General features: G+C 47.2%; 1 protein-coding gene across 1 annotated transcript in view; it reads left to right on the top strand.

The window, feature by feature from the left end:
• Nucleotides 1-26,567, top strand: part of WSCD2 (WSC domain containing 2) — a 363,115-nt gene that overhangs the window by 308,522 nt on the left and 28,026 nt on the right. The window contains exon 8 of the mRNA XM_030219890.1: nt 7,438-7,638. Coding sequence (XP_030075750.1) covers nt 7,438-7,638 — 201 coding nt within the window. The remainder of the gene's footprint in view (nt 1-7,437; nt 7,639-26,567) is intronic.

Raw genomic sequence — 26,567 nt, 5'->3', positions numbered from 1 at the left:
GCCAGATGTCAGAAAGCAATTGTGTTCCCTTTTATCTATAGACCCAAATTCATAATACCCAAATAATAGCAAGACTAACTCCACATGCAAGGGTATTATAAAAATAGATTGCTTATTTATTTACAATAGCAGCAAGAACAGTGAAAGAGATGAAAGAAGAATGACATGGCTGATCTAATCTTTGTTCAGGCTGAGGCAAACGCACACACACAGAACCTAGGAGATGGTTCTAGTTCAACCCGTGCCTAACCCCAGTCGCAATGAAAGCACTTATACAACCTGAATGGATATAGCCCAGATGAACAGCAGGTGGCAGGAGTCTGGGCAGTCAGACAAGGTGTGCAGGGGGCAGCACTTCAGATCCAATGGAACGCAAGACAGCCTTTGTCTTAGTTTAGTGGTTAGTGGAGGAGTAGCCTAGTGGTTAGTGCAGTGGACTTTGATCCTGGGGAACTGAGTTCAATTCCCACTGCAGCTCCTTGTGACTCTGGGCAAGTCACTTAACCCTCCATTGCCCCTGGTACAAAATAAGTACCTGAATATATGTAAACTGCTTTGAATGTAGTTGCAAAAAACTTCAGAAAGGCAGTATATCAAGTCCCATTTCCCTTTTTATAGAGAAAAGGCAGCTCCAGCTGATATGATGATGTAACTCCCAGCTTGGCACAGATCTGATGTGCTCCTTGAAACACCCTTGTTCAGAATGTTGTGACTTCAGGGGCTGCAATGCTGTCTCTGGCACCACGTTGCAGGACACTTTAACCATGAAGTCAGTATTTCAGGAAATAAGTTACTGTCTTGGGGTGCAAATGTACCACAGAGTCTGAACAACAGGTGCAAATTTACCACAGAGTCTGAACAACAGGTCTGGGACTTTCCAAGACTGATCTCGAAAATCAAAACATCACATCACGTGCATGATAAAGCAGAGCTATTCTGACCGTGGAGCGCTTTGTCCCAATAAACAACTTGTTTTGTATTCTGTTTCTCCAGCTATTATGTCAGCTCAGTCACCAGTGGTCCTTGGCTGGCTTGCAGTCCTTGATGATAATTTTGCTGACTGCACACAAATAGGCCTTAGTAACAGGCATCAGCAGTGAAAGATGAAGTCAGCCAAAGTCTGTATTTTAATACCAGGTTGGTAATGCTGGAAGATGCCAAAGATTACAATCCCATATACCTTTGTGCTATAGGAACATACGGTGCTATATGTAGTATATGTAGCTACGTCTTGCAAGGTTCCGCGTTAGGAGTTACGGATCAAGAAAGGGATCTGGGTGTCGTCGTCGATGATACGCTGAAACCTTCTGCTCAGTGTGCTGCTGCGGCTAGGAAAGCGAATAGAATGTTGGGTGTTATTAGGAAGGGTATGGAGTCCAGGTGTGCGGATGTTATAATGCCGTTGTATCGCTCCATGGTGCGACCGCACCTGGAGTATTGTGTTCAGTATTGTGTTCAGTATTGTGTTCAGTACTGGTCTCCGTATCTCAAAAAAGATATAGTAGAATTGGAAAAGGTACAGCGAAGGGCGACGAAAATGATAGTGGGGATGGGACGACTTTCCTATGAAGAGAGGCTGAGAAGGCTAGGGCTTTTCAGCTTGGAGAAGAGACGGCTGAGGGGAGATATGATAGAAGTGTATAAAATAATGAGTGGAATGGATCGGGTGGATGTGAAGCGACTGTTCACGCTATCCAAAAATACTAGGACTAGAGGGCATGAGTTGAAGCTACAGTGTGGTAAATTTAAAACGAATCGGAGAAAATTTTTCTTCACCCAACGTGTAATTAGACTCTGGAATTCATTGCCGGAGAACGTGGTACGGGCGGTTAGCTTGACGGAGTTTAAAAAGGGGTTAGATAGATTCCTAAAGGACAAGTCCATAGACCGCTATTAAATGGACTGGAAAAATTCCTCATTTTTAGGTATAACTTGTCTGGAATGTTTTTACGTTTGGGGAGCGTGCCAGGTGCCCTTGACCTGGATTGGCCACTGTCGGTGACAGGATGCTGGGCTAGATGGACCTTTGGTCTTTCCCAGTATGGCACTACTTATGTACTTATGTACTTATGTACTTCATGCAGGTTCCCTTTGCCCCCTATATTCTGACTTGGTTTAAAGGAATCCACTCCATGATTTGTCCTTAGCTGCCTGCAAGCTGTGCTTTAAATCCCAAAGCAATCAGCAGTATCTCTGTTTCAGGTTTAACTATGGAAGGTCAACTCCAGTAATCTGGTAAGTTTAATACTCTGCTCTTTGTAAGTTCAAGGGCACAGGAACCTCTTTATATGAGGCCCCTTCACATAACATTTATTAATGATCTGGAAAAGGGAGTGACAGAAAATCATGAGCAGATTGTGAGAAGCTGCAGGAGGACCTAGTTGGGACTTTGGGACTGGGCATGTAAATGAAAAGATAAGACTTGATATGGCCATGTGGAGGGTGATGCATTTAGGGAAGAATAATCCAGACCTGTGAGTGTATGAGTGGCCAGAACCCAGAAAAAGTATCCTGAGGTCACTTTTGGAATGCATTGAAATCATCAATGTTCTTGAATTTCTGGAATTTATTTTGTGAAGGATGGAGCATAAAATGAGATTGTAATGCCTCTATGTCCATGATGTGGTCACACTTTTGGTGGAACTAGAAAAGATAACAGAAAAGGGCAAAAGGATAAGGGGGATGAAATAGCTTCACTATGGGTAAAGGCTGAGCATGTTGGGGCTTCTGAGACTGGAAAAGAGAAAACTGCGACTGGCTGGGTGTGCCCTGAGGACTGGGTTGAAACCCCCTGCAATAAACCATTATTAGCCAGGTAAAATTAGGATAACCACTGCTTATCCCTGGGGGTTGGCAGTGTGGAATCTTGCTACTCTTTGGGATCCTGCCAGGTACTTGTGACCTATGTTCCTAAGAACCAAAAATCTATGCTGTTGAAAAAACATGAAACAGGCTAACAGCAGTAAAAAGCAGAAAACTTTTTAATACTTATACAACGACACTCATATTATGGATTTATAACTCACTTAATATTTTTTAAGAGTACCCTCAGAAATATCCACCTATTTTAAGGCAATATCATAAGTTTTGCCAGGTGGCATAGCACATCTTTCATAGGGCTAACTCTTATTCATAAGTGTAAGTGCTATTGCCTGAATCAAAAAGTGCTAAAATAATATAGTGCACAGTATTGAAAAAAACGTGAACTTATCTTTAAACGTTTTCTTAAAAGGAACACTCTGCTTGCTTATCCAGCTTGCTTGCTGTGTAGTTCCCAGCACCAAGATATAACTGTCCAAACGGCTTCCCCTGGTAATGCCCGACACCGCGGGTTTCAACTCTTTCCTCAGGGACACGGGTTAAAGCCATCCGATGCCTCCATTCAAGCCAGGTACTGTTGGCTGCACGATAGTTGCCGTTATCACTGGATGCACTGTCGCAGCAGTTTTTTGGGCGCCCTTTATGTGACTAACACCAGCAGTCACTCTGATGACATCACAGGGACCTTAGTCGATGCAAAGGTACTTGTGACCTGCATTGGCTACTGCTGGATGCTGGGCTTCACTGCCCAATATAGCAGTTTCTTTTGTTATAAGAAACCTAAACAGAATAAGAAGGTCTAAGGGTAATGGTAGTAAGTGGGAATTATTATTATTATTTATTGCATTTGTATCCCACATTCCCCCACCTATTTGCAGGCTCAATGTGGCTTATATAGATTTGATAACATTGTCATAACAGGATATCGGATATAGTTAGTAATGTGTAGCGATTAAGGAAGGGGTGAGGGAGGAAGGAAGGGAGGGAGTTGTTAGGGTAATTATGGAAGGTGTGCGTTCATAGTTGAGTGGACTTAGTGAGGTTATAGGTTCTCATTGTAGGCCTTGTTGAAGAAGAATGTTTTCAGAGAATCAAGAGAGGATGTGAGAGTGTTTTTTGTTTTATTTGTTTGTTTGTTTGTTTTTTATTGTAATTCTTGTACAGTAATGGTAGTCTTAATTTTTAAAAAATGAAATTTTTGTTTGCTTTTATGTTATAAACAAAATGGGGCACCCTAGAGCTGTGACATCAAGCTGATAAAATGCAGAGCTAAGGAAGGAGTCTGGTTTAGTCTCTGGGTCTCACATATTTGTTTAGTGGTATTTATGTTGTGTTACCTTATATGTTTGATGTATTGTGTGTGTTGGAAATTTTAACTTGCTTTGGCCATTTGTTTGAAAAACAATTTCCAGAGAAGCACTCTATAAAAGCAATAAATAATATTTCAAGTAATTCAAGATGTTTAATTTGCTATCCTTACTTACCTAGTACAATATAGATACATGATGGCTAATGGAATATTTGCTTGGATATGTGATGGGCCCACTCAGATGAGTCCAGGACAAAGAATATGGTTTGACATTTAGCAAGCAGAACAAAATGTTTCAGCCCATTAACTCATAGTTCAACTCAGCAGAAATCTGAAGGTTAAATAAATTGCTCTAATAAATGAACATAATCAACAATTTAGCAGGCACTGGAGGACAGAAAGCTGGGAAGGTTAATGGTTTTCCAGTGCATGTCATGCTTGTAGTCCTGCCATGTTAAAGGATTCTCTATCAGATGTTTTAAATCAGGGGGAAGAAAACCTCTCCATTCCCTCTCTTGCCCCTTAAATCTCTTTCCCTTTTTTTTTTTTTTTTGCTTTGGAAAAGGAGAAAGGTCTGGATAGAGAAATTAGGCCAATGAAAATCAAAATCAGATGCCTAGTTTTGTTAAAGTCTAAGAACATAAGAATTGCAATACTGAATCAGATCAAGAGGGGCATAATCGAACGGGGACGACCATCTCTAAGGGTGCCCATCTCTAAGGATGTCCCGGCGAAGGGGCGGGGAATCCCTTATTATCGAAACAAGATGGGCGTCCATCTTTCGTTTCGATAATACGGTCAGGGACGCCCAAATCTCAACATTTAGGTCGACCTTAGAGATGGTCGTCCCCGGTTTTCTGCAATAATGGAAACCGAGGACACCCATCTCAGAAACGACTAAATCCAAGCCATTTGGTTGTGGGAGGAGCCAGTATTCATAGTGCACTGGCCCCCCTCACATGCCAGGACACCAACCAGGCACCCTAGGGGGCACTGTAGTGGACTTCACAAATTGCTCCCAGGTGCATAGCTCCCTTACCTTGGGTGCTGAGCCCCCCAACCCCCCCCCCCAAAACCCACTCCCCACAACTGTACAACACTACCATAGCCCTAAGGGCTGAAGGGGGGCACCTACATGTGGGTACAGTGGGTTTCGGGTGGGTTTTGAAGGGCTCCCATTTACCACCACAAGTGTAACAGCTGGGGGGGTATGGGCCTGGGTCCGCCTGTCTGAAGTGCACTGCACCCACTGAAACTGCTCTTTGGACCTGCATACTGCTGTGATGGAGCTGGGTATGACATTTGAGGCTGGCAAAAAATATTTTTAAAGTTTGTTTTAGGGTGGGAGGGGGGTTGGTGACCACTGGGGGAGTAAGAGGAGGTCATCTGGTCAGTTCGGGCACCTTTTTGAGACTTGGTCGTGGAAAAAAAGATGATCAAGTAAAGTCGACCAAATGCTCATCAGAGACGCCCTTCTTTTTTCCATTATCGGCTGAGGACGCCCATGTGTTAAGCACGCCCTAGTCCCGCCTTCACTATGCTTCCAACACACCCCCAGGAACTTTGGTCGTCCCCGCGACGGGAAGCAGTTGAGGACGCCCAAAATCGGCTTTCGATTAAGCCGATTTGGGCGACCCTGAGAGAAGGACGCCCATCTCCCGATTTGTGTCGGAAGGCACCCTTCTCTTTCGAAAATAAGCCTGCAAAGGTCCATCTAGTCCATTTCCTGTTTGTAATAGAGACCAGTCCAAGTCACTATATCTGGTAGAATCCCAAAAAGCAGCAAGATTTCATGCTACTTACCTTACTTTCTCCAGGTCTACCTCAATAATGGTTTATGGACTTTACCTCCAAGAATTTATCCAAAGCTTATTAAATACAGCTGCATTAATTGATTTTACCACATCTTCTACTAATGAGTTCCAGAACTTAATTACACGTTGAGTGAAAAAAATGCCTTCTCTTATTTAAATATATTACTATGTAACTTCATGGCATGTCTCCTAGTCTTTTTTTTTTTTTTTTTTTTAAACAAACAAGCGATTCACGTTATCTGTTCAATTCCACTCAGGATTTTATAGACCATTATCATATCTCCCCTCAGCCATCTCTTCTCCAAGCAAAAGAGCCCATCCGAAAGGAGTTCCATCCCCTTAATTATTTTGGTCACCTTTCTGTCCTTTTCTAATTCTGCTATATCTGTTTTGAGATGTGGCAACCAGAATTGCACACAATACTCAAGGTGATACAGAGGCATTCTAATATTGTTTGTTTTATTCTGTATTCCATTTCTAATAATTCCTAACATTCCTTTAGCCATACATTCCACTGTGTGTGTTCCACAGCTAGGAATAAGATAGATACATAAATAATCCCTCTCATCTCTGTGCAAATATATCAACCATGCATTATCATAACAGCTTTTGAAAATAATCACCAGCATCCCCTAATTCCACAGAACTCTAGAACCCCCAATTCTATATATGGCGCCCAAATTAATTGGTTTGCAAGCTCTTAACCATCAATAATTGAGTGCTAACCGATTATTGATGTTAATTGGCACTCATTAAAATGTGCGCACATATCTGGCTGCACACTGTTGTATAATGAGAATGTGGTAAAGGCGGTTAGCTTAGCGGGGTTTGAAAAGGGTCTGGACAGCTTCCTAAAGGAAAAGTCCACAGACCATTATTAAATTGACTTGGGAAAATCCACTGCTTATTTCTGAGATAAGCATCATAAAATGTATTGAGCTTTTCTGGGATCTTGCCAGGTATTTGTGACCTGGATTGGCCACTGTTGGAAACAGGATACTGGGCTTGATGGACCTTTGGTCTGTCCCAGTGTGGCAATACTTATATGTACTTATGTATTAATGCAGGGCACCTAACTCCCATAGCATCTATCCCAGAAGGGGGAGGGGCATGGGCATGTCAGGGGCATTCTGAAACATTACATATGTAGTTATAGAATACTGGGATAGCGCGCCTGACCAGGTTTCAGCAGGCATAAGTCAGGCGCCCAAAGTTAGATGCGGGAATCGGCACTGTTCTATAAAGAATAGCGTTTAACACAGAAGTACCCTGTGGCACCCTGTGTCCAGTCGCCTGACAGTTGGGAAGCAAAACCGCATACTAAAACAAAAAAGCCAAATTACATTTTTATTTTGTTATTTCATATGGGAAACGGTAGGAAATAACACACATTTCCTTTTTTTTTTTTCCTTTGCTATTTTTAAACAGTACATCCCCAGGTTTGTCATCATGCTGCGTGTGATGTTATAAGTACACCCTGTATTTGATTTTTAGGGTTTAAAGGAGAGAGAGATCACTGGAGGAGTGGAAGGACAATTTGCATAAAAACCCATGAAAGTGGTGTGAGGGAAATTGAGACCTTTGATGCTGCGGTTCTGCTGATTCGAAACCCCTACAAAGCGCTGATGGCAGAGTTCAATCGGAAGTACGGCGGACACATCGGTTTCGCTTCTCATGCTCACTGGAAGGGAAAAGGTACTTTTATTAAACAACTTGTAGGCTTCCAATGCATGTCAAATCAACATATTTTTTAAAAGGTGTGCATGCAGTACAATTCATGGTACATTTTCATGCATTTACTTTCATGAACTCTGGTGGACAGTGTCAATGAACAGTGGCCACTGTGGCAGTGTTATTATTTATAAAATTGAAAAAAATTATTTGTAAACCATATTGAAGGGGCAGAGGCGTAGCCAGACTTAGTATTTTGGATGAGCCCAGAGGTAAAGTGGATGGACCCTTCCATGTGCACGTGCCACCCACCCACCCACCCCCAACCACCACACCACACAACAAATATCTTCCCGGAGATATTTTTTAAGAACACAGATTTTTTTTTTTTCACCCACCCCACATCTCCTCCACAGCGTCCCGGTATCTGCACTCCTGTCTCTGAACCTCGTCCCTCCCAGATGTACCATACAGGCGTATTCAGCGCCTGCAGCAATTCATTCTCACTGAATGCACCAGATCTGCAGGATTCCATCTGCTGTGTTCTGCCCTCGCTGACATCACTGCCTGTTTCCTGTCTTGCACAACACGCCAGATGGTAGCCTGCAGGGCTGGCACAAGCAGCGGGAATGAATCACTGCAGGCACCGACGATGCCTGTACTGACACCGGGGAGGGACGAGGTTCAGAGACAAGAAAGCAGATACCTGGACGTCGCAGAGGAGAGTAGGGAATAGAGCAGTGTGGTGCTGCCGCTGGGTGGGCTTGATCCAAGAATGGGTTGGCCTGTGCCACTGGACAGGCGTAAGCAGTTTACATATAGTTTAGCAATACTGACCCCTTCCAGTGACTAGCAAAGAATGCCTTAATGCAAAATAAGCTGGCTTCCAAGGTAAAGCAGATAGATTTTAATCCAACATAAGGGCATTCCTACAATTATAGGGGCCCTTTTACTAAGCCGCATAGGCGCCTACGCATGCCCAACATGTGCCAGTTTGGAACTACCGCCTGGCTACTGTATGGACCAGGCAGTAATTTCATTTTTTATGTGCGTCCAGTACGCGCGCTTGAAAATATATTTTATTTTCTGGCACGCCGGCACTAACCGGGTGGTAATCGGCATTGTACGCATGCTGATGATTACCACCCAGTTAACGCGTGAGACCTTACCGCTAAATGAATGGGTGGCAGTAAGGTCTCAGGCCCAAAATGGACGCGCACCAATTTTAATTTTGACTTGCATCCAAAAAATGGCTTTTTTTGCAGGTGCGCCAAAAAATGGACCTGCGCTCATCCAATACATGCGTCTACAAAAGCGCAGGCCATTTTTCGGCTCACCTTAGTAAAAGGACACCCCATAGAGAGGCAATAATAGAAGCCAATTATAGGGAACAAAACAAAGGTTTACCCACAGAAATGGGTCTTCATTGCCCACATTCAATACAGGAAAATGGAAACGGCACATAGGTTTGCCCAAGTCTTCTATATAGACACGTCCCCTTTTTTTGCAGGACACAGATGTCTATTGTGCAAAGACATAATCAAGTCTGATGAGAATTTATGGTCAAATGCAGTCTCTAGATATTTTTATGGCAGCTCCAGAAGCAATGTTCTGATCCCAGAAGCTTTGCCAACATGTAAATCAAAAGGTTTGCCCTCTTTCAGAGGTCCGCTGTCAATTGGATAGCTCTTTTTCGTGAGGATTTCTACCCACGTGAGCAAAGTTGAAATTGCATTTGGACTGCTGCCAGGATATGTCTGGCACGTTTCCCCAGAGTCTGTTCCCTACAAGAAAGGGGCCATGTTCAAACAGGGAAACTGGACGAGGCCTTGGGTAGCTTCCATTTGCTCAAGAGCCAGGACTGTGCTTTTGCTCCAGCAGTACAAGGATGCAGTGAGTCAGCTGTCAATTAGTGCAGAATGCAATTTGCTGTCATGGGACAAACTCCCGCATAAAAGATGTCAAATGTTTAAATTGATTCAACATCTGCTCTCCTTAATCTGAAGTTTATTTAAGGGAATGTGTGAATATTTTATTCAGCCCATTTGCTAGTGCAGCAAATTGAAATTAGGACTAAAACCAGATGAAAGCAATACATAAAAAAGTAGCCCATATTAAAAAAAAAGAAAGACCAGTTCTAGTAAATTTGGGAGAAACAAATATATATATATTTTTTTTAATTTCGTATATTTTCAATATAAGTACATCAAGCACTCCATAAGAAAACAAAACAAATATATTAATGCAAAGGTTCTCAAACCCGGTATTCGGGACACAGCCAGCCAGTCAGGTTTTCAGGATATCCACAATGAGATAAATTTTCGTGCTCTGCCTCCATTGTATGCAGATTTATCTCATGCATTTTCATTGTGGGTGTCCTGAAAGCCTGACTGGCTAAGTATGCCTCTGCAATAACACATTTCTATAAATTTGTGGCGAAAACTACGGTGAAATGTAGGGGGCAGGGGTGCAAATAGCTTGCAAAGGTAAAAGCTCCATACGAACATTTTAACAAAAGAAGCTTCAACAACCTGACAACTGGATCCTATCCCATCAATCAGCAGGAATATGTTTCCAGGACTTACCATGACAATACAAACATTATACTCATATTACTGAGCACATGGTAGTTGACATTCAGGCAGTGGCGTAGCAAGGTGGGGGCAGTCCGCCCCGGGTGCACGTCGCTGGGGGGGGGGGGGGTGTTGGCTCCGCTGGTTCCCTGTTCCCTCTGCTCCGTAACAGGTTACTTCCTGTTCCAGGGCAGAGGGAGCAGGGAACCAGCGGAACCAACACCCCCCCCCCCCCCCAGCGGCGTGCACACGGCAGGCAAGAATGCACTTGGGGGGGAGGCGCCGAGGGGGGGCCTTGGGTGATGCACTGAGGGGGGGGGGTTGATGCGCCAAGGGGGGGTGTCATGCTGCACCCGGGGGGGGGGGGGGCAGTGGCGAACCGCCCCGGGTGGCAGTCGCCCTCGCTACGCCACTGCATTCAGGTAATCGGTGGCTTACATCACTGCTCTGTAGAAACACAGATTAATAGCAGTATGTATTGCTGAAGTAGCTCCTTTGGCTTTTCAGCAAGTTTGGTTGGCTAAGTGGAGAGGGTGCCAGTGGTAATATAACCACTGGCTGCACTGTCACCATTAATTGTAAGGTAATTTAGAGGGTTTGGCTTTTGGGAGTTCACTTATCTGTGGGGAAACACGGGACTGATTTATTAAAGGGTGTTACCATGCTTGAAAACCCCTTTATTAAATAGGTTCCATATGCTGCAATGTGAGCTGTGTTAAAAATTAGCTATTAGCACAGGCTATGGCAGCCTGGTTTTAGGGCAGTGTAATTAAGTCAGGCCCTAATGCAGCAACATCTGACAGAAACTGGAGGCTTATTTTTATGGGCTAAGGCTTTCATCTACCACTCTTCGAGGCTGTCGGATATCTCTAATGAATATGCATATGAGAGATTTGCATGCCTGCTAGTCCCTCTTTATGCAAATCACTCTCGTGCTATTCATTAGGGACATCCTGAAAGTCTAACCTGTTGGCAGGCCTTGAAGATTGGGATTAGACTAGGGCATAAGATTTGGGATTAGACTAGGGCATAAGATTTTGCAGATCAGAGTTCAGTTCCTAAGATGGGTGATAATGCCCACGAAGGCTAGCACAGCTACCCCTCTGGAAATGTTAGCACGGCAGAGATCTTCAAAGAAAATTGCATTTTCTTTCTAATAATTTGCATCCGTTTCTAGGTAGACCTTGTCACCGCTGTCAAAAAAAAAACTGTAAAAGCTTGTAGGAGCCACTACCAGAAAGCGGTGCGTTGATCATCAGTGTTTTAACCCCCAGGTCTTCCTTCCCCACTAATAGTTCTAGTAAAAAAAAGTAACTTGTATGATACAGGGAAAGAATTAAAAAGTAAGGCTATTGCTGCTATGCATTGGCTTATGCAATCGAGACGTTCCATAATATCAGAACAATCATGTTTGCTGCCAGGAGTCCCTAACTGCAGGCAAAACCAAAAGAAAATTATCGGCAATTCCAGTAAAAATGGTAAAAAAACAAAACAGGTATTTGAGTGCCCCCACAGGGTTTAAGTATGCAGAACCTAACAGAGTGTTATAGTTCTGTCAGTAAGTCTGTTATGAAGAAAGGCTGCTTGCACTTTGATTGTCGTTCGTAGATATGTTATTCATCTTTTCTTGTGATGGCTGCTTTAGGACAGAGGAAGGAAAGAACGATAAATTGGATAGGGCCTCTGGTGCAGAAGCAGCAAAATAGAGATACAGAGCATTTTTCAAAACTGTTTGAAGTCTCAGTGAGGTCGTAGGAAGCCTATAGCTTCAGTGATGCGCTGATATGATGATTGCGCGACATCTATGAGCACCAAATCTGTCATTTCTTCTAGAGCTGCTGATGGCATTATAATAGTCCAGAAGGAATACTGCCATGCCTACACCACTTTTCAAACCTGCCCCAGTATTGCAGCCTGCAAAACCCATTCATCCTGGCACAGTGTGGAGATCCTGGAGATGCAACAGGTGTAGCTGAACCAGGGCCCATGCAGTGTAGGGGAGAGGGGGCAAATTCACTTCTGCACATGGTTGTTAACAGGAAGAGGAATGGTCTTTCTAAGACAGAGGTATTCGAAGGGGTTCACAGGCCAGTCAGGGTTTCAGGATACACCTAATAAGTACATAAGTAATGCCACACCGGGAAAAGACCAAGGGTCCATCGAGCCCAGCATCCTGTCCACGACAGCGGCCAATCCAGGCCAAGGGCACCTGGCAAGCTTCCCAAACGTACAAACATCCTATACATGTTATTCCCGGAATTGTGGATTTTTCCCAAGTCCATTTAGTAGCGGTTTATGGACTTGTCCTTTAGGAAACCGTCTAACCCACTTTTAAACTCTGCCAAGCTAACCGCCTTCACCACGTTCTCCGGCAACGAATTCCAGAGTTTAATTACACGTTGGGTGAAGAAAGATTTTCTCTGATTTGTTTTAAATTTACTGCACTGTAGTTTCATCGCATGCCCCCTAGTCCAAGTATTTTTGGAAAGCGTGAACAGACGCTTCACATCCACCTGTTCCACTCCACTCATTATTTTATATACCTCTATCATGTCTCCCCTCAGCCGTCTCTTCTCCAAGCTGAAAAGCCCTAGCCTCCTTAGTCTTTCTTCATAGGGAAGTCGTCCCATCCCTGCTATCATTTTAGTCGCATGTGAGAGATTTGCATAATGGAGATTACAAGCTTGCACATCTCTCTTATGCATATTCATTACACTATGGGGCTCATTTTGAAAGCATTTTAGACTTACAAAGTTCCATAGTAACCTATGGAACTTTGTAAGTCTAAGTGCTTTGAAAATATGCCTATATATCTATCACAACTATTACATGTTGCAAAATCTTTATTACATATTGTAAACTATTCAGAATATTTTTCTTAATGGCCCTAGCTCCAATCAGCTCTTCTGATTCAATCTTCCTTCTTTGATCTCCTGCTCCATCTGATCCGCCAATCTCCTCAGCCCCCACTCAGTTCCCCTCTCTCTGCTCCCTCCACCTACTCTCAGAGATGAGCTCTGATGATCCAGTGGCACGGAACTGGAGCAGTCCTCCTCAGCTCCCCACCCCATCTGGCTCTGTGTTCAGAATGGCATCGTTGAACCTTAGTGTCTTGGGTCAGGGGTGCCATTTTGAACCTGGAACTGGAGAGGGTGGGGCAGAGGGAGACTTCTTCTGTATCTTGCCTCTGGACCATCCAGAGCTCACCTCCAGGTAAGTCCCGGGGGGGAGGGATTTAGGGTACCAGAAGATCAGATCACGGTGGGAATGGGGCGTCAGAAAGAGGAGAGCTGATCAGGAGGTTTGTGGACAGGTTTTAATTCTGTATCTGTCATGTAGACAGCGCCTGGGCTGGGTGATATGCATGGCCTATAGCACAGAGGGCTCATAAGTACATAAGTAATGCCACACTGGGAAAAGACCAAGGGTCCATCGAGCCCAGCATCCTGTCTATGACAGCGGCCAATCCAGGCCAAGGGCACCTGGCAAGCTTCCCAAACGTACAAACATTCTATACATGTTATTCCCAGAATTGTGGATTTTTCCCAAGTCCATTTAGTAGCGGTTTATGGACTTGTCCTTTAGGAAACCGTCTAACCCCTTTTTAAACTCTGCCAAGCTAATCGCCTTCACCACGTTCTCCGAGGCATGTAACGCAGTGCCAATGCAGTAACAGTCTGCGGTAAATGCAGGGCAGATGCTAGGCCACATCCCCTACACTTACCACACAGGCTTTGCATTGTCCATGCATTGATGTGTGCTGCTATCATGCAGTAACCCCCAGATTGTATATAAGGCACCCAAAATTGGCACTGATCCAAGATGTGCACCCAACTAAATTGGCTAAAATGAGCCAATTAGTGCCAATTTGTATTTGCACGCACATCTTTCTGCGTGCTATTCTATAACACTGTGTGCCCAATCCTATAGCGTGCAATCCAAAGGAGGGCATGGCCATGGGAGGTGATGGGCAGATCGAGGCATTCCCAAAATCTGCATGCAGCGTTATAGTCCTGGTTCCCAAATTTGGGCGCTGAAATCATCACTCAGTGCTCTTCTGTAACAGGTGCTCATCTATTTATTTATTTAGATTTGCTCACACCTATTTCAGTAGCAGCTCAAGGTGAGTTAAATTCAGGTACACTGGATATTTCTCTGTCCCAGGAGGGCTCACAATCTAAGTTTGTACCTGAGGCAATGGAGGGTTAAGTGACTTGCCCAAGATCACAAGGAGCAGCAGTGGGATTTGAACCAGCCACCTCTGGATTGCAAGACCAGTGCTCTACCCACTAGGCCACTCCTCCACTCCCATTAGAGAACAGCGTTGAGTAACAATGTTTTTTTGGTGTCGCTTTTTGAGCACCATTTACTAAATCTAGCCCTAACTGCACAACCTTATTTTATAGCAAAAGAATCCATATGTATGTAATTCTACACAACATCCATGTTCTTCCCAACTCCACCTGTGTGAATGCCCTCACATCCTATATAATAATTTGCACCTCCAACGTTCTACGCAGGGCCGTGCCAACACGGTAAGTGAGGTAAGCATGGCAGGAGAGGGGGCGCCCCGCCGCACCATGCTTACCTCGCCCTCTTCTCCCCAGATCCTTTTCCTTTTTTTTTTTTTTTTTTAAATTTACCTCTGTCCGGCGGCAGCATAGCGTTAGTGAGAAGGAGGCGGCGCTCCCCCGCCCCGACGTGTCAGTCTTCCCTTTGCTCAGTTCCGCCTTCTTCTGACATCAGAAATGACATCAGAAGAAGGCGGGACACTGAGCGAAGGGAAGACTGACACGTCGGGGCGGGGGAGCTCCGCCTCCTTCTCACTAACGCTACGCTGCCGCCGGACAGAGGTAAATTTAAACAAAAAAAAGGAAAAGGATCTGGGGAGAAGAGGGCGGGAAGTGTAGCGATCGTTTTCGGGGGGGGGAGGGGCCAACTGCAGGGGGGCGCCAGAGACCCTATGCACGGCCCTGGTTCTACGTCTGGATGCCTGGCTTCATAACATCCATTCACTCATTGCCCCGCCCTCACGTCAAAACGTAATGTCGTCAGAGGGCGGAACAATGAGAGGGAAGGGAACGCTGGAGGCGAGCTGACGTCAGGAGGGATGTTACGAATGGAACGGAAGCCAGCACCAGCCAGCCAGAGAACGTTCAGGTGCAAATCGAGGGGAGGAGAGAATCGCAGGACTCCGAGGGGAGGAAGGAAGGAAGGGGAGGGCAGGGCAGAGGAGAATTGATGGACATGGATGGGATTGGAGGACAGTAGAGGAGAGAATCACGGGACACGGATGGGAGGGCAGGGAAGAGGAGAATCGCTAGACATGGAGGGGAGGGCAGGGGAGAGGCGCGGTTCCACTAGTAAAATATAACTCATTAAATTAATGCCGGACTTGCGCTTCTTGGACGCTGTTATTGATAAACTCCTCCCTTCTGTTTGACATTAGCAAATACATCAGCTGTAACTCACTGCCCAATGGAATTTTCAACTCCTGATGCAGGCATTCATGCCGAAACACGGCCCTGTCGAGTCTTAGTTCTGTGTTCTGACAGGTGGCCCTCGTGTTTTCCTTTTGATTGATAAAGAAATACAAGTGACTTTTATACCTCTTTTGGACTCTTTGACCTGCTGTGTTTGACCTCACTTCGTCTTCACCGATCACTACTTATGAGGACCTTTGTTCTTTCCCTGAATCTTTTTAAGGTCTGTCATCTATCCCCGCCCCCTTTTTTCCAATTTATGCACGGGGGGGGGGGGGGGGGGGGGGTCTTTTACTAACAGTGCAAACTAATACTAGTAAATGACACCCGTAATCAGACCCCAATTTAAAATCTCTTGTGATTAATCTTCAGCTATTGAATTGTCATCATCTTCTCTCCCCTATGTCCATTGTTTAGCCCTCAATGGAGGGAGCTATCCAAATTTCCAAGTGGTTTTCTCTAGCCACAAGATATATTTAGATAAACATAGAATACCAAAACACAGTGAATATCTCTTTAATTCATTATTTACCTGTTCAAAATAAGTTTTGCAAATTGGAGCTGAATTTGACCGTTATAAATCATTGCGTTTTGGTAAGCCATCTGCTCAGGTGTTTGTACTAAGCCAAAATAATAAAGCTCTGCTTTTGGCTGCAGTGTGGGCATGAAGTCACAGTGCGTGTTAGACTCAAGGCTTGTCTATACAGTCCGAAATCGAAGCCTAACCCCACACTACATCTGGAGATGCTTTAAGCTATAAAACAGAATGAGAACATAGCCTAGTGGTTAGATTAATGGGTTGAGAACCAGGGAAGCCTGCGTTCAAATCCCAGTGATGTTCTCTGTGAGCTTGGGCAGGTGACTTCCACCTCCATTGCCTTGTTTATAAAACTTAGACTGCAAGTCCTCTCGGACAGGGAAATATATAAAGGGAGGGATTCAATAAATGACGTCCAAAGTTAGGCGCCGTGCTGATAACGCGCTAAGCTAGTATTCTGTAAAAGGTGCTCTACGTGGAATGGCCTTCACAGAATATGAGCTTAGTGCACATTCCCCCCCCCCCCCCCCCCCCCCCAATTCTATAAAAGTCACCAAAAATTGACAGTGCAAATTTAGGCACACGCCCGATTTGTGCATGCAACTTAATAGAATAACAAGCCATTTAGTGCCAGTAATTGGCTTTTTAACAAGTAATTATTGGCACTAATTAGATTTAATTGGGACACGTAAATTTAGGTGCGGCCTGAAAGAGGAGGGTGCAAAAACGGAAGGGTCGTGGACATTATGGGGTGGATCGGGGGCCTGGTTTTGAGTTGCATGTGTAATTATAGAATATAGGTGCTCCAGGCGGCGTACATTTAGGCACCAGCATTTGCATCACGTTCTCTTCGGTACAAATGGCGGTGCCTAAGTTTACGCACGACCTCTTCACTTAAGTTATTCTATAGACCATGCTGAACTTTAGCTACAGCTTATAGAATACCACTTAAGTGTGGGGAGGTTTGGCGCCAATTTTTTGGGCACATTTATAGAATTCGCCTCTTTGCGCCTAACTGTGGGCGCAAGCATTTATGTCTGCCAAAAGCTGGTGTAAATACTGAACCCCCGACAGTAGTTAAGTGTGCAAATGCAGATATTCTATATTGTTGCGCCTAATTTCTGGGAATGCCCCGACCCTCCCATGGCCATACCTTCTTTGGAGCTCTGCTCTTTGAAATTTAGGTGCTCATGTTATAGCATAAGGCAGGTCCATGCGTACCTGCTAATTAAGTCCTTGTTAATGTCATTGATCGTTATTTATTTGTTACATTTGTACCCCACATTTTCCCACCTATTTGCAGGCTCAATGTGGCTTACATAATACCGTAAAGGTATTGATAACAAATACAAGGTTGATAACAAATACAAGGTTGTATTGTGGTCGAATGAGGTAGGTGTGTGTCAGGCACCTTGAAGGTCGAAGGGAATGAAGATTGCATATTGTCCATGATCATTGGTTGTGCTGTGTTGCTGGGTGTTGTGATTTACGTTGGATCGGTGGGGTAAGCCTTTTTGAAGCGGTTGGTTTTTCGTGATTTCCTGAAGTTTAGATGGTCATGGATTATTTTTACAGCTTTTGGGAGTCCATTCCATAGCTGCGCGCTTACGTAGGAGAAGCTGGATGCGTAAATTGTTTTGTATTTAAGTCCTTTGCAATTTGGATAGTGTAAGTTTAGGTATGATCATGATGATCCGATTCTGTTTGTGGTTGGTAGATCTATGAGGTCTGTCATGTATCCTGGGACAACGCCGTAGATAATTTTGTGGACAAAGTTTTCAGATTTTGAAGATGATTCGTTCTTTGATTGGGAGCCAGTGCAGCTTTTCTCGGAGAATTAGCTAATTAGTTTACGCGCAGATCTGGGATCCGTGCGCAAATTTGGGCAACCTGTACAGAATCTACCGGAAGCTGTCCCTATGTGTAACTGACTTTAAATTTGGATTTGTAAAAGAGAATAATGAATATAAAGTCCAAATTCAATGCTAGGGCTAACGTTGCAGCACAACTTGTGAGGCATCCTTGAAGTGTGCAGGTGGCATTCAATTCAAAGCAGATCTGGGAAGCATACGCCGTGTCTTTTTAAGAGAGAAAAATCTGTTCTTAATGATGTCCGGTTAATCAAACATTTCTGCTGGTTCATCAGACTGCATTGCAGCACCGTATGTGTCAAAAGCAAGTATAGTACAGAATGTACAGAGAAGGATTGCTGGTGAGGTTTCTGCATTCTGCAGGACGATACTGACAAGTGGAAAATACCAAAGTAGAGATTTTTTTTTTAACCTTCTGACACCAGCAGACGCATGCCGAACAGAATCAGAGCCTCCAAACAGCTGAGTGGTGTTCTTATTACATCTAAAGTGCTGAAATAGTTCTGCTACTACCTGAAAGACAGTGAAGGAGAAATTTAAGATTTCAGACAAAAGTAACACGGTCTGCTTTTCCACAGAAAATTAAACCGGGCAAAGGATGCACCACCTACTGTATATCAGGAGCTGCAACAATTCCACAGGACAAGACTTGAGAATGAAAACTCGTTTTATAGAAAAGAAAGTACTGTGAAAGTTTAGATTTGAATTTTCCAAGCAGACATTATCCTGGTACTTTTCATACCAGTTCTTGGCACAATTTTTTGTTCTGTGCCCTATCTGAATTTGCAAGAAATTAATGGTTGAACAAAAGATTAAACCAGTTTCATACTTTCTAATTTATTTAACAATGCTTAAGTACATAAGTAATGCCACACTGGGAAAAGACCAAAGGTCCATCAAGCCCAGCATCCTGTCCATGACAGCGGCCAATCCAGGCCAAGGGCACCTGGCGAGCTTCCCAAACGTACGAACATTTTATACATGTTCCTGGAATTGTGGATTTTTCCCAAGTCCATTTAGTAGCGGTTTATGGACTTGTCCTTTAGGAAACCGTCTAACCCCTTTTTAAACTCTGCTAAGCTAACCGCCTTCACCACGTTCTCCGGCAACGAATTCCAGAGTTTAATTATGTGTTGGGTGAAGAAAAATTTTCTCTGATTTGTTTTAAATTTACTACACTGTAGTTTCATCGCATGCCCTCTTGTCCTAGTATTTTTGGAAAGCGTGAACAGACGCTTCACATCCACCTGTTCCACTCCAATCAATATTTTATATGCTTATACAGTGGTGGAAATAAGTATTTGATCCCTTGCTGATTTTGTAAGTTTGCCCACTGACAAAGACATGAGCAGCCCATAATTGAAGGGTAGGTTATTGGTAACAGTGAGAGATAGCACATCACAAATTAAATCCGGAAAATCACATTGTGGAAAGTATATGAATTTATTTGCATTCTGCAGAGGGAAATAAGTATTTAATCCCTCTGGCAAACAAGACCTAATACTTGGTGGCAAAACCCTTGTTGGCAAGCACAGCGGTCAGACATCTTCTGTAGTTGATGATGAGGTTTGCACACATGTCAGGAGGAATTTTGGTCCACTCCTCTTTGCAGATCATCTCTAAATCATTAAGAGTTCTGGGCTGTCGCTTGGCAACTCGCAGCTTCAGCTCCCTCCATAAGTTTTCAATGGGATTAAGGTCTGGTGACTGGCTAGGCCACTCCATGACCCTAATGTGCTTCTTCCTGAGCCACTCCTTTGTTGCCTTGGCTGTATGTTTTGGGTCATTGTCGTGCTGGAAGACCCAGCCACGACCCATTTTTAAGGCCCTGGCGGAGGGAAGGAGGTTGTCACTCAGAATTGTACGGTACATGGCCCCATCCATTCTCCCATTGATGCGGTGAAGTAGTCCTGTGCCCTTAGCAGAGAAACACCCCCAAAACATATCATTTCCACCTCCATGCTTGACAGTGGGGACGGTGTTCTTTGGGTCATAGGCAGCATTTCTCTTCCTCCAAACACGGCGAGTTGAGTTCATGCCAAAGAGCTCAATTTTTGTCTCATCTGACCACAGCACCTTCTCCCAATCACTCTCGGCATCATCCAGGTGTTCACTGGCAAACTTCAGACGGGCCGTCACATGTGCCTTCCGGAGCAGGGGGACCTTGCGGGCACTGCAGGATTGCAATCCGTTATGTCGTAATGTGTTACCAATGGTTTTCGTGGTGACAGTGGTCCCAGCTGCCTTGAGATCATTGACAAGTTCCCCCCTTGTAGTTGTAGGCTGATTTCTAACCTTCCTCATGATCAAGGATACCCCACGAGGTGAGATTTTGCGTGGAGCCCCAGATCTTTGTCGATTGACAGTCATTTTGTACTTCTTCCATTTTCTTACTATGGCACCAACAGTTGTCTCCTTCTCGCCCAGCGTCTTACTGATGGTTTTGTAGCCCATTCCAGCCTTGTGCAGGTGTATGATCTTGTCCCTGACATCCTTAGACAGCTCCTTGCTCTTGGCCATTTTGTAGAGGTTAGAGTCTGACTGATTCACTGAGTCTGTGGACAGGTGTCTTTCATACAGGTGACCATTGCCGACAGCTGTCTGTCATGCAGGTAACGAGTTGATTTGGAGCATCTACCTGGTCTGTAGGGGCCAGATCTCTTACTGGTTGGTGGGGGATCAAATACTTATTTCCCTCTGCAGAATGCAAATAAATTCATATACTTTCCACAATGTGATTTTCCGGATTTAATTTGTGATGTGCTATCTCTCACTGTTACCAATAACCTACCCTTCAATTATGGGCTGCTCATGTCTTTCTCCGAGGACAAGCAGGCTGCTTGTTCTCACGACTGGGGTGACGTCCGCGGCAGCCCCCACCAACCGGAAAAAAGCTTCGCGGGACGGTCGGCACGCAGGGCACGCCCACCGTGCATGCGCGGCCGTCTTCCCGCCCGTGCGCGACCGCTCCCGCCAGTTCCTTTTTTTCCGCGCCTGGAGAGAGTCGTGCCTGTGCCGCTCTCTCTTCTTCAGCCCCGGAAAACCGTCGCGTTTACGCGAACTTCTTCTTTTATTTCTTCTTTTATTTAGTTGCCGCGCGTTTCCTTTCAAAAAAAAAAAAAAAAAAGGAGCACGCGCTCCCTTTTTCCCTCGCTTCCAGCGGGGACGTTGCGTTGCGGCCTAGTGGCCGCACGGTTGTTTCTTTTTCGAGGTGTGATTTCCGCCACCATCGACGACTTTAATTTCGCCGACGCGATTTTTCCGTCGATGTCCTCGAAGGTCCCGAGTGGATTTAAGAAGTGTGGTCGGTGCGGCCGGCCCATCTCGCAGACCGACACCCACGCTTGGTGCCTCCAGTGCCTCGGGCCGGAGCACAATTTCAAGTCGTGTCCCCTGTGTCTCGGTCTCCGGAAACGGACTCAGGTTGCGAGGCAAGTTCAACGGGACCGTATTTTTGAAACTTGCGCCTGCCCCTCGACCTCGACGGCATCGGTATCGACGCCCGGCCCTTCGGTACCGGTATCGATGCCCGAGACATCGGCACCGATGGCATCGACCCCAGGAGAACAGGTCCCGTCGGCCCGCCGGCCCGCCGGTGAGGGTAGAGGTGAGAGGCCGCGTGGGCAGTCGGCCCCGGTCACTCCCTCAGCCCATGGCCCACGGGACCGAACCCTGTCTGACCCGGTCCCTCGAGACCGAGGGGGATCGTCATCCTCCTCCTCCATGCCTCCCGGCACCGGTGACGGGCATCGGAAGAAGGATAAGAAGCGCCGTCACCGGTCGCCCTCGATGCATATCGGAGAGGAGTCGACGCCGAAGCATCTCCATCGAGAGGAGAGATCCCCGTCGGTGATAGAGGTGCCGACGCAACAGGGTCCCGGCACCTCGGTGTCGTCTCCTGGCTCCCATCAGATTCTGGCACCGACACCCCTACCGGCCCCACCGCCTTTCCCGGCAGCGGGCCTGGACGAGTGCCTCAGAGCCATCCTTCCGGGGATCCTGGAAGGGCTGATGCGCCAGGCTGTGCCGGCGCCGGGGGTGCTTGCGCCCTCGGCGCCGATGACTGTGGCGCCGGCGAGCTCTAGCCCGGCGCCGGGGCAGTCGACACCGCCGCCGCTTGCGGTGCCGGTCTCGACCGCCACGCAGGTGGAGTCCCCGTCGACGTCGATGGAGGGAGCTCCGTCCCCGCCGACGCGGGAGCCCATCGCTCGACGACACCGAGACCTTGGTGCCTCGACGTCAAGCCGGGCCCGGTTCAGGACTCAGCTACATGAGCTTATGTCCGATACCGAGGATGAGGACTCGTGGGGGGAAGAGGAGGACCCTAGATATTTCTCCTCAGAGGAGTCTACGGGTCTTCCCTCGGACCCCACGCCTTCACCGGAGAGGAAGCTCTCGCCTCCTGAGAGTCTCTCCTTTGCCTCCTTTGTGCGGGATATGTCTATCAGCATTCCCTTTCCCGTGGTCTCTGTGGAAGAGCCGAGGGCCGAGATGCTCGAGGTCCTCGACTATCCATCACCACCTAGAGAGTCCTCCACGGTACCGCTGCACAATGTCCTCAAGGAGATACTGCTTCGGAACTGGGTGCGACCATTAACTAACCCCACCATTCCCAAGAAAGCAGAGTCCCAGTACAGGATCCACTCTGACCCAGAGTTAATGCGGCCCCAATTGCCCCATGACTCGGCGGTCGTGGATTCTGCTCTCAAGAGGGCACGGAGTTCGAGGGATACCGCCTCGGCGCCCCAGGGGCGGGAGTCTCGCACTCTGGACTCGTTTGGGAGGAAGGCCTACCAATCCTCCATGCTCGTGACCCGCATCCAGTCATACCTGCTCTATATGAGCATCCACATGCGGACCAATGTGCAACAGCTGGCGGACCTGGTCGATAAGCTCCCGCCGGAGCAGTCCAGGCCTTATCAGGAGGTGGTCAGGCAGCTGAAGGCGTGCAGAAAGTTCCTGTCCAGGGGTATTTATGACACCTGTGACGTGGCATCTCGTGCTGCGGCCCAAGGTATAGTGATGCGCAGGCTCTCATGGCTGCGTGCCTCTGACCTGGACAACCGCACCCAGCAGAGACTGGCCGACGTCCCTTGCCGGGGGGATAACATTTTTGGTGAGAAGGTCGAGCAGATGGTGGACCAACTGCATCAGCGGGAAACCGCTCTCGACAAGCTCTCCCACCGGGCGCCTTCAGCATCCACCTCCACAGGTGGACGTTTTTCCCGGGCCCGGCAGGCTGCACCTTACTCTTTTGCGAAGCGTAAGTACAACCAGCCGGCCCGAAGGCCTCGCCAGGCACAGGGACAGCCCCAGCGCGCTCGTTCTCGTCAACAGCGTGCGCCTAAACAGCCCCCTGCGCCTCCACAGCAAAAGCCGGGGACGGGCTTTTGACTGGATCCACGGGAACATAGCCGCCCTACAAGTGTCCGTACCGGACGATCTGCCGGTCGGAGGGAGGTTAAAATTTTTTCACCAAAGGTGGCCTCTCATAACCTCCGACCAGTGGGTTCTCCAAATAGTGCGGTGCGGATACGCCCTGAATTTGGCCTCCCTGCCTCCAAATTGTCCTCCGGGAGCTCAGTCTTTCAGCTCCCATCACAAGCAGGTACTTGCAGAGGAACTCTCCGCCCTTCTCAGCGCCAATGCGGTCGAGCCCGTACCACCCGGGCAGGAAGGGCAGGGATTCTATTCCAGGTACTTCCTTGTGGAAAAGAAAACAGGGGGGATGCGTCCCATCCTAGACCTGAGAGGCCTGAACAAATTCCTGGTCAAAGAAAAGTTCAGGATGCTTTCCTTGGGCACCCTTCTGCCAATGATTCAGAAAAACGAATGGCTATGTTCCCTGGATTTAAAGGACGCATATACTCACATACCGATACTGCCAGCTCACAGACAGTATCTCAGATTCCGCCTGGGCGCACGGCACTTTCAGTATGGTGTGCTGCCCTTTGGGCTCGCCTCTGCCCCACGAGTGTTTACCAAGTGCCTCGTGGTGGTAGCGGCCTACCTACGCAAGCTGGGAGTGCACGTGTTCCCATATCTCGACGATTGGCTGGTCAAGAACACCTCGGAGGCAGGAGCCCTCCGGTCCATGCAGTGCACTATTCAACTTCTGGAGTTGCTGGGGTTTGTGATAAATTACCCAAAGTCCCATCTCCAGCCATCCCAGTCTCTGGAATTCATAGGAGCGCTGCTGAATACCCAGACGGCTCAGGCCTACCTTCCCGAAGCGAGGGCCACCAATCTCCTGGCCCTGGCTTCGCAGACCAGAGCGTCTCAGCAGGTCACAGCTCGGCAGATGTTGAGACTTCTGGGTCATATGGCCTCCACAGTTCATGTGACTCCCATGGCTCGTCTTCACATGAGATCTGCTCAATGGACCCTAGCTTCCCAGTGGTTCCAAGCCACCGGGAATCTAGAAGATGTCATCCGCCTCTCCACCAGTTGCCGCACTTCACTGCTCTGGTGGACCATCCGGACCAATTTGACCCTGGGACGTCCATTCCAAATTCCGCAGCCCACGAAGGTGCTGACGACGGATGCATCTCGCCTGGGTTGGGGAGCTCATGTCGATGGGCTTCACACCCAGGGTCTGTGGTCCCTCCAGGAAAAGGATCTGCAGATCAACCTCCTGGAGCTCCGAGCGATCTGGAACGCGCTGAAGGCTTTCAGAGATCGGCTGTCCTGCCAAATTATCCAAATTCGGACAGACAATCAGGTTGCAATGTATTACGTCAACAAGCAGGGGGGCACCGGATCTCGCCCCCTGTGTCAGGAAGCCGTCGGGCTGTGGCGCTGGGCGTGCCAGTTTGGCATGCTCCTTCAAGCCACATACCTGGCAGGCGTAAACAACAGTCTGGCCGACAGACTGAGCAGAGTCATGCAACCGCACGAGTGGTCGCTCCATTCCAGAGTGGTACGCAAGATCTTCCGAGAGTGGGGCACCCCCTCGGTGGACCTTTTCGCCTCTCAGACCAACCACAAGCTGCCTCTGTTCTGTTCCAGACTTCAGACACACGGCAGGCTAGCGTCGGACGCCTTTCTCCTCCATTGGGGGACCGGCCTCCTGTATGCTTATCCTCCCATACCTTTGGTGGGGAAGACCTTACTGAAACTCAAGCACGACCGCGGCACCATGATTCTGATAGCGCCCTTTTGGCCCCGTCAGATCTGGTTCCCTCTTCTTCTGGAGTTGTCCTCAGAAGAACCGTGGAGATTGGAGTGTTTTCCGACTCTCATTTCGCAGAACGACGGAGCGTTGCTGCACCCCAACCTTCAGTCCCTGGCTCTCACGGCCTGGATGTTGAGGGCGTAGACTTCACTGCGTTGGGTCTGTCTGAGGGTGTCTCCCGGGTCTTGCTTGCCTCTAGGAAGGATTCCACTAAAAAGAGTTACTTTTTCAAGTGGAGGAGGTTTGTCGTGTGGTGTGAGAGCAAGGCCCTAGAACCTCGTTCTTGCCCTGCACAGAACCTGCTTGAATACCTTCTGCACTTATCAGAGTCTGGCCTCAAGACCAACTCAGTAAGGAATCACCTTAGTGCGATTAGTGCTTACCATTATCGTGTGGAAGGTAAAGCCATCTCTGGAGAGCCTTTAGTCGTTCGATTCATGAGAGACTTGCTTTTGTCAAAGCCCCCTATCAAGCCTCCTACTGTGTCATGGGATCTCAACGTCGTCCTCACCCAGCTGATGAAACCTCCTTTTGAGCCACTGAATACCTGCCATCTGAAGTACTTGACCTGGAAGGTCATTTTCTTGGTGGCAGTTACTTCCGCTCGTAGGGTCAGTGAGCTTCAAGCCCTAGTAGCTCATGCTCCATATACCAAATTTCATCACAACAGAGTAGTGCTCCGCACCCACCCAAAGTTCCTGCCGAAGGTGGTGTCGGAGTTCCATCTTAACCAGTCAATTGTCTTGCCAACATTCTTCCCCAGGCCGCATACCCGCCCTGCTGAACGTCAGTTGCACACATTGGACTGCAAGAGAGCATTGGCCTTCTACTTGGAGCGGACACAGCCCCACAGACAGTCCGCCCAATTGTTTGTTTCTTTCGACCCTAACAGGCTAGGGGTCGCTGTCGGGAAACGCACCATCTCCAATTGGCTAGCAGATTGCATTTCCTTCACTTACGCCCAGGCTGGGCTGGCTCTTGAGGGTCATGTCACGGCTCATAGTGTCAGAGCCATGGCAGCGTCAGTGGCCCACTTGAAGTCAGCCACTATTGAAGAGATTTGCAAGGCTGCGACGTGGTCATCTGTCCACACATTCACATCACATTACTGCCTCCAGCAGGATACCCGACGCGACAGTCGGTTCGGGCAGTCGGTGCTGCAGAATCTGTTTGGGGTGTAAATCCAACTCCACCCTCCAAGACACGAATTTATTCTGGTCAGGCTGCACTCTCAGTTAGTTGTTCTTCGTAGGTCAATTTCTGTTGTACCCTCGCCGTTGCGAGGTTCAATTGACCTGGGTTCTTGTTTTGAGT

The sequence above is a fragment of the Microcaecilia unicolor genome, chromosome 11 (assembly GCF_901765095.1).
Source record: "Microcaecilia unicolor chromosome 11, aMicUni1.1, whole genome shotgun sequence".
NCBI lineage: Eukaryota > Metazoa > Chordata > Amphibia > Gymnophiona > Siphonopidae > Microcaecilia > Microcaecilia unicolor.
This window is presented reverse-complemented; position numbering and strand designations above follow the sequence as displayed.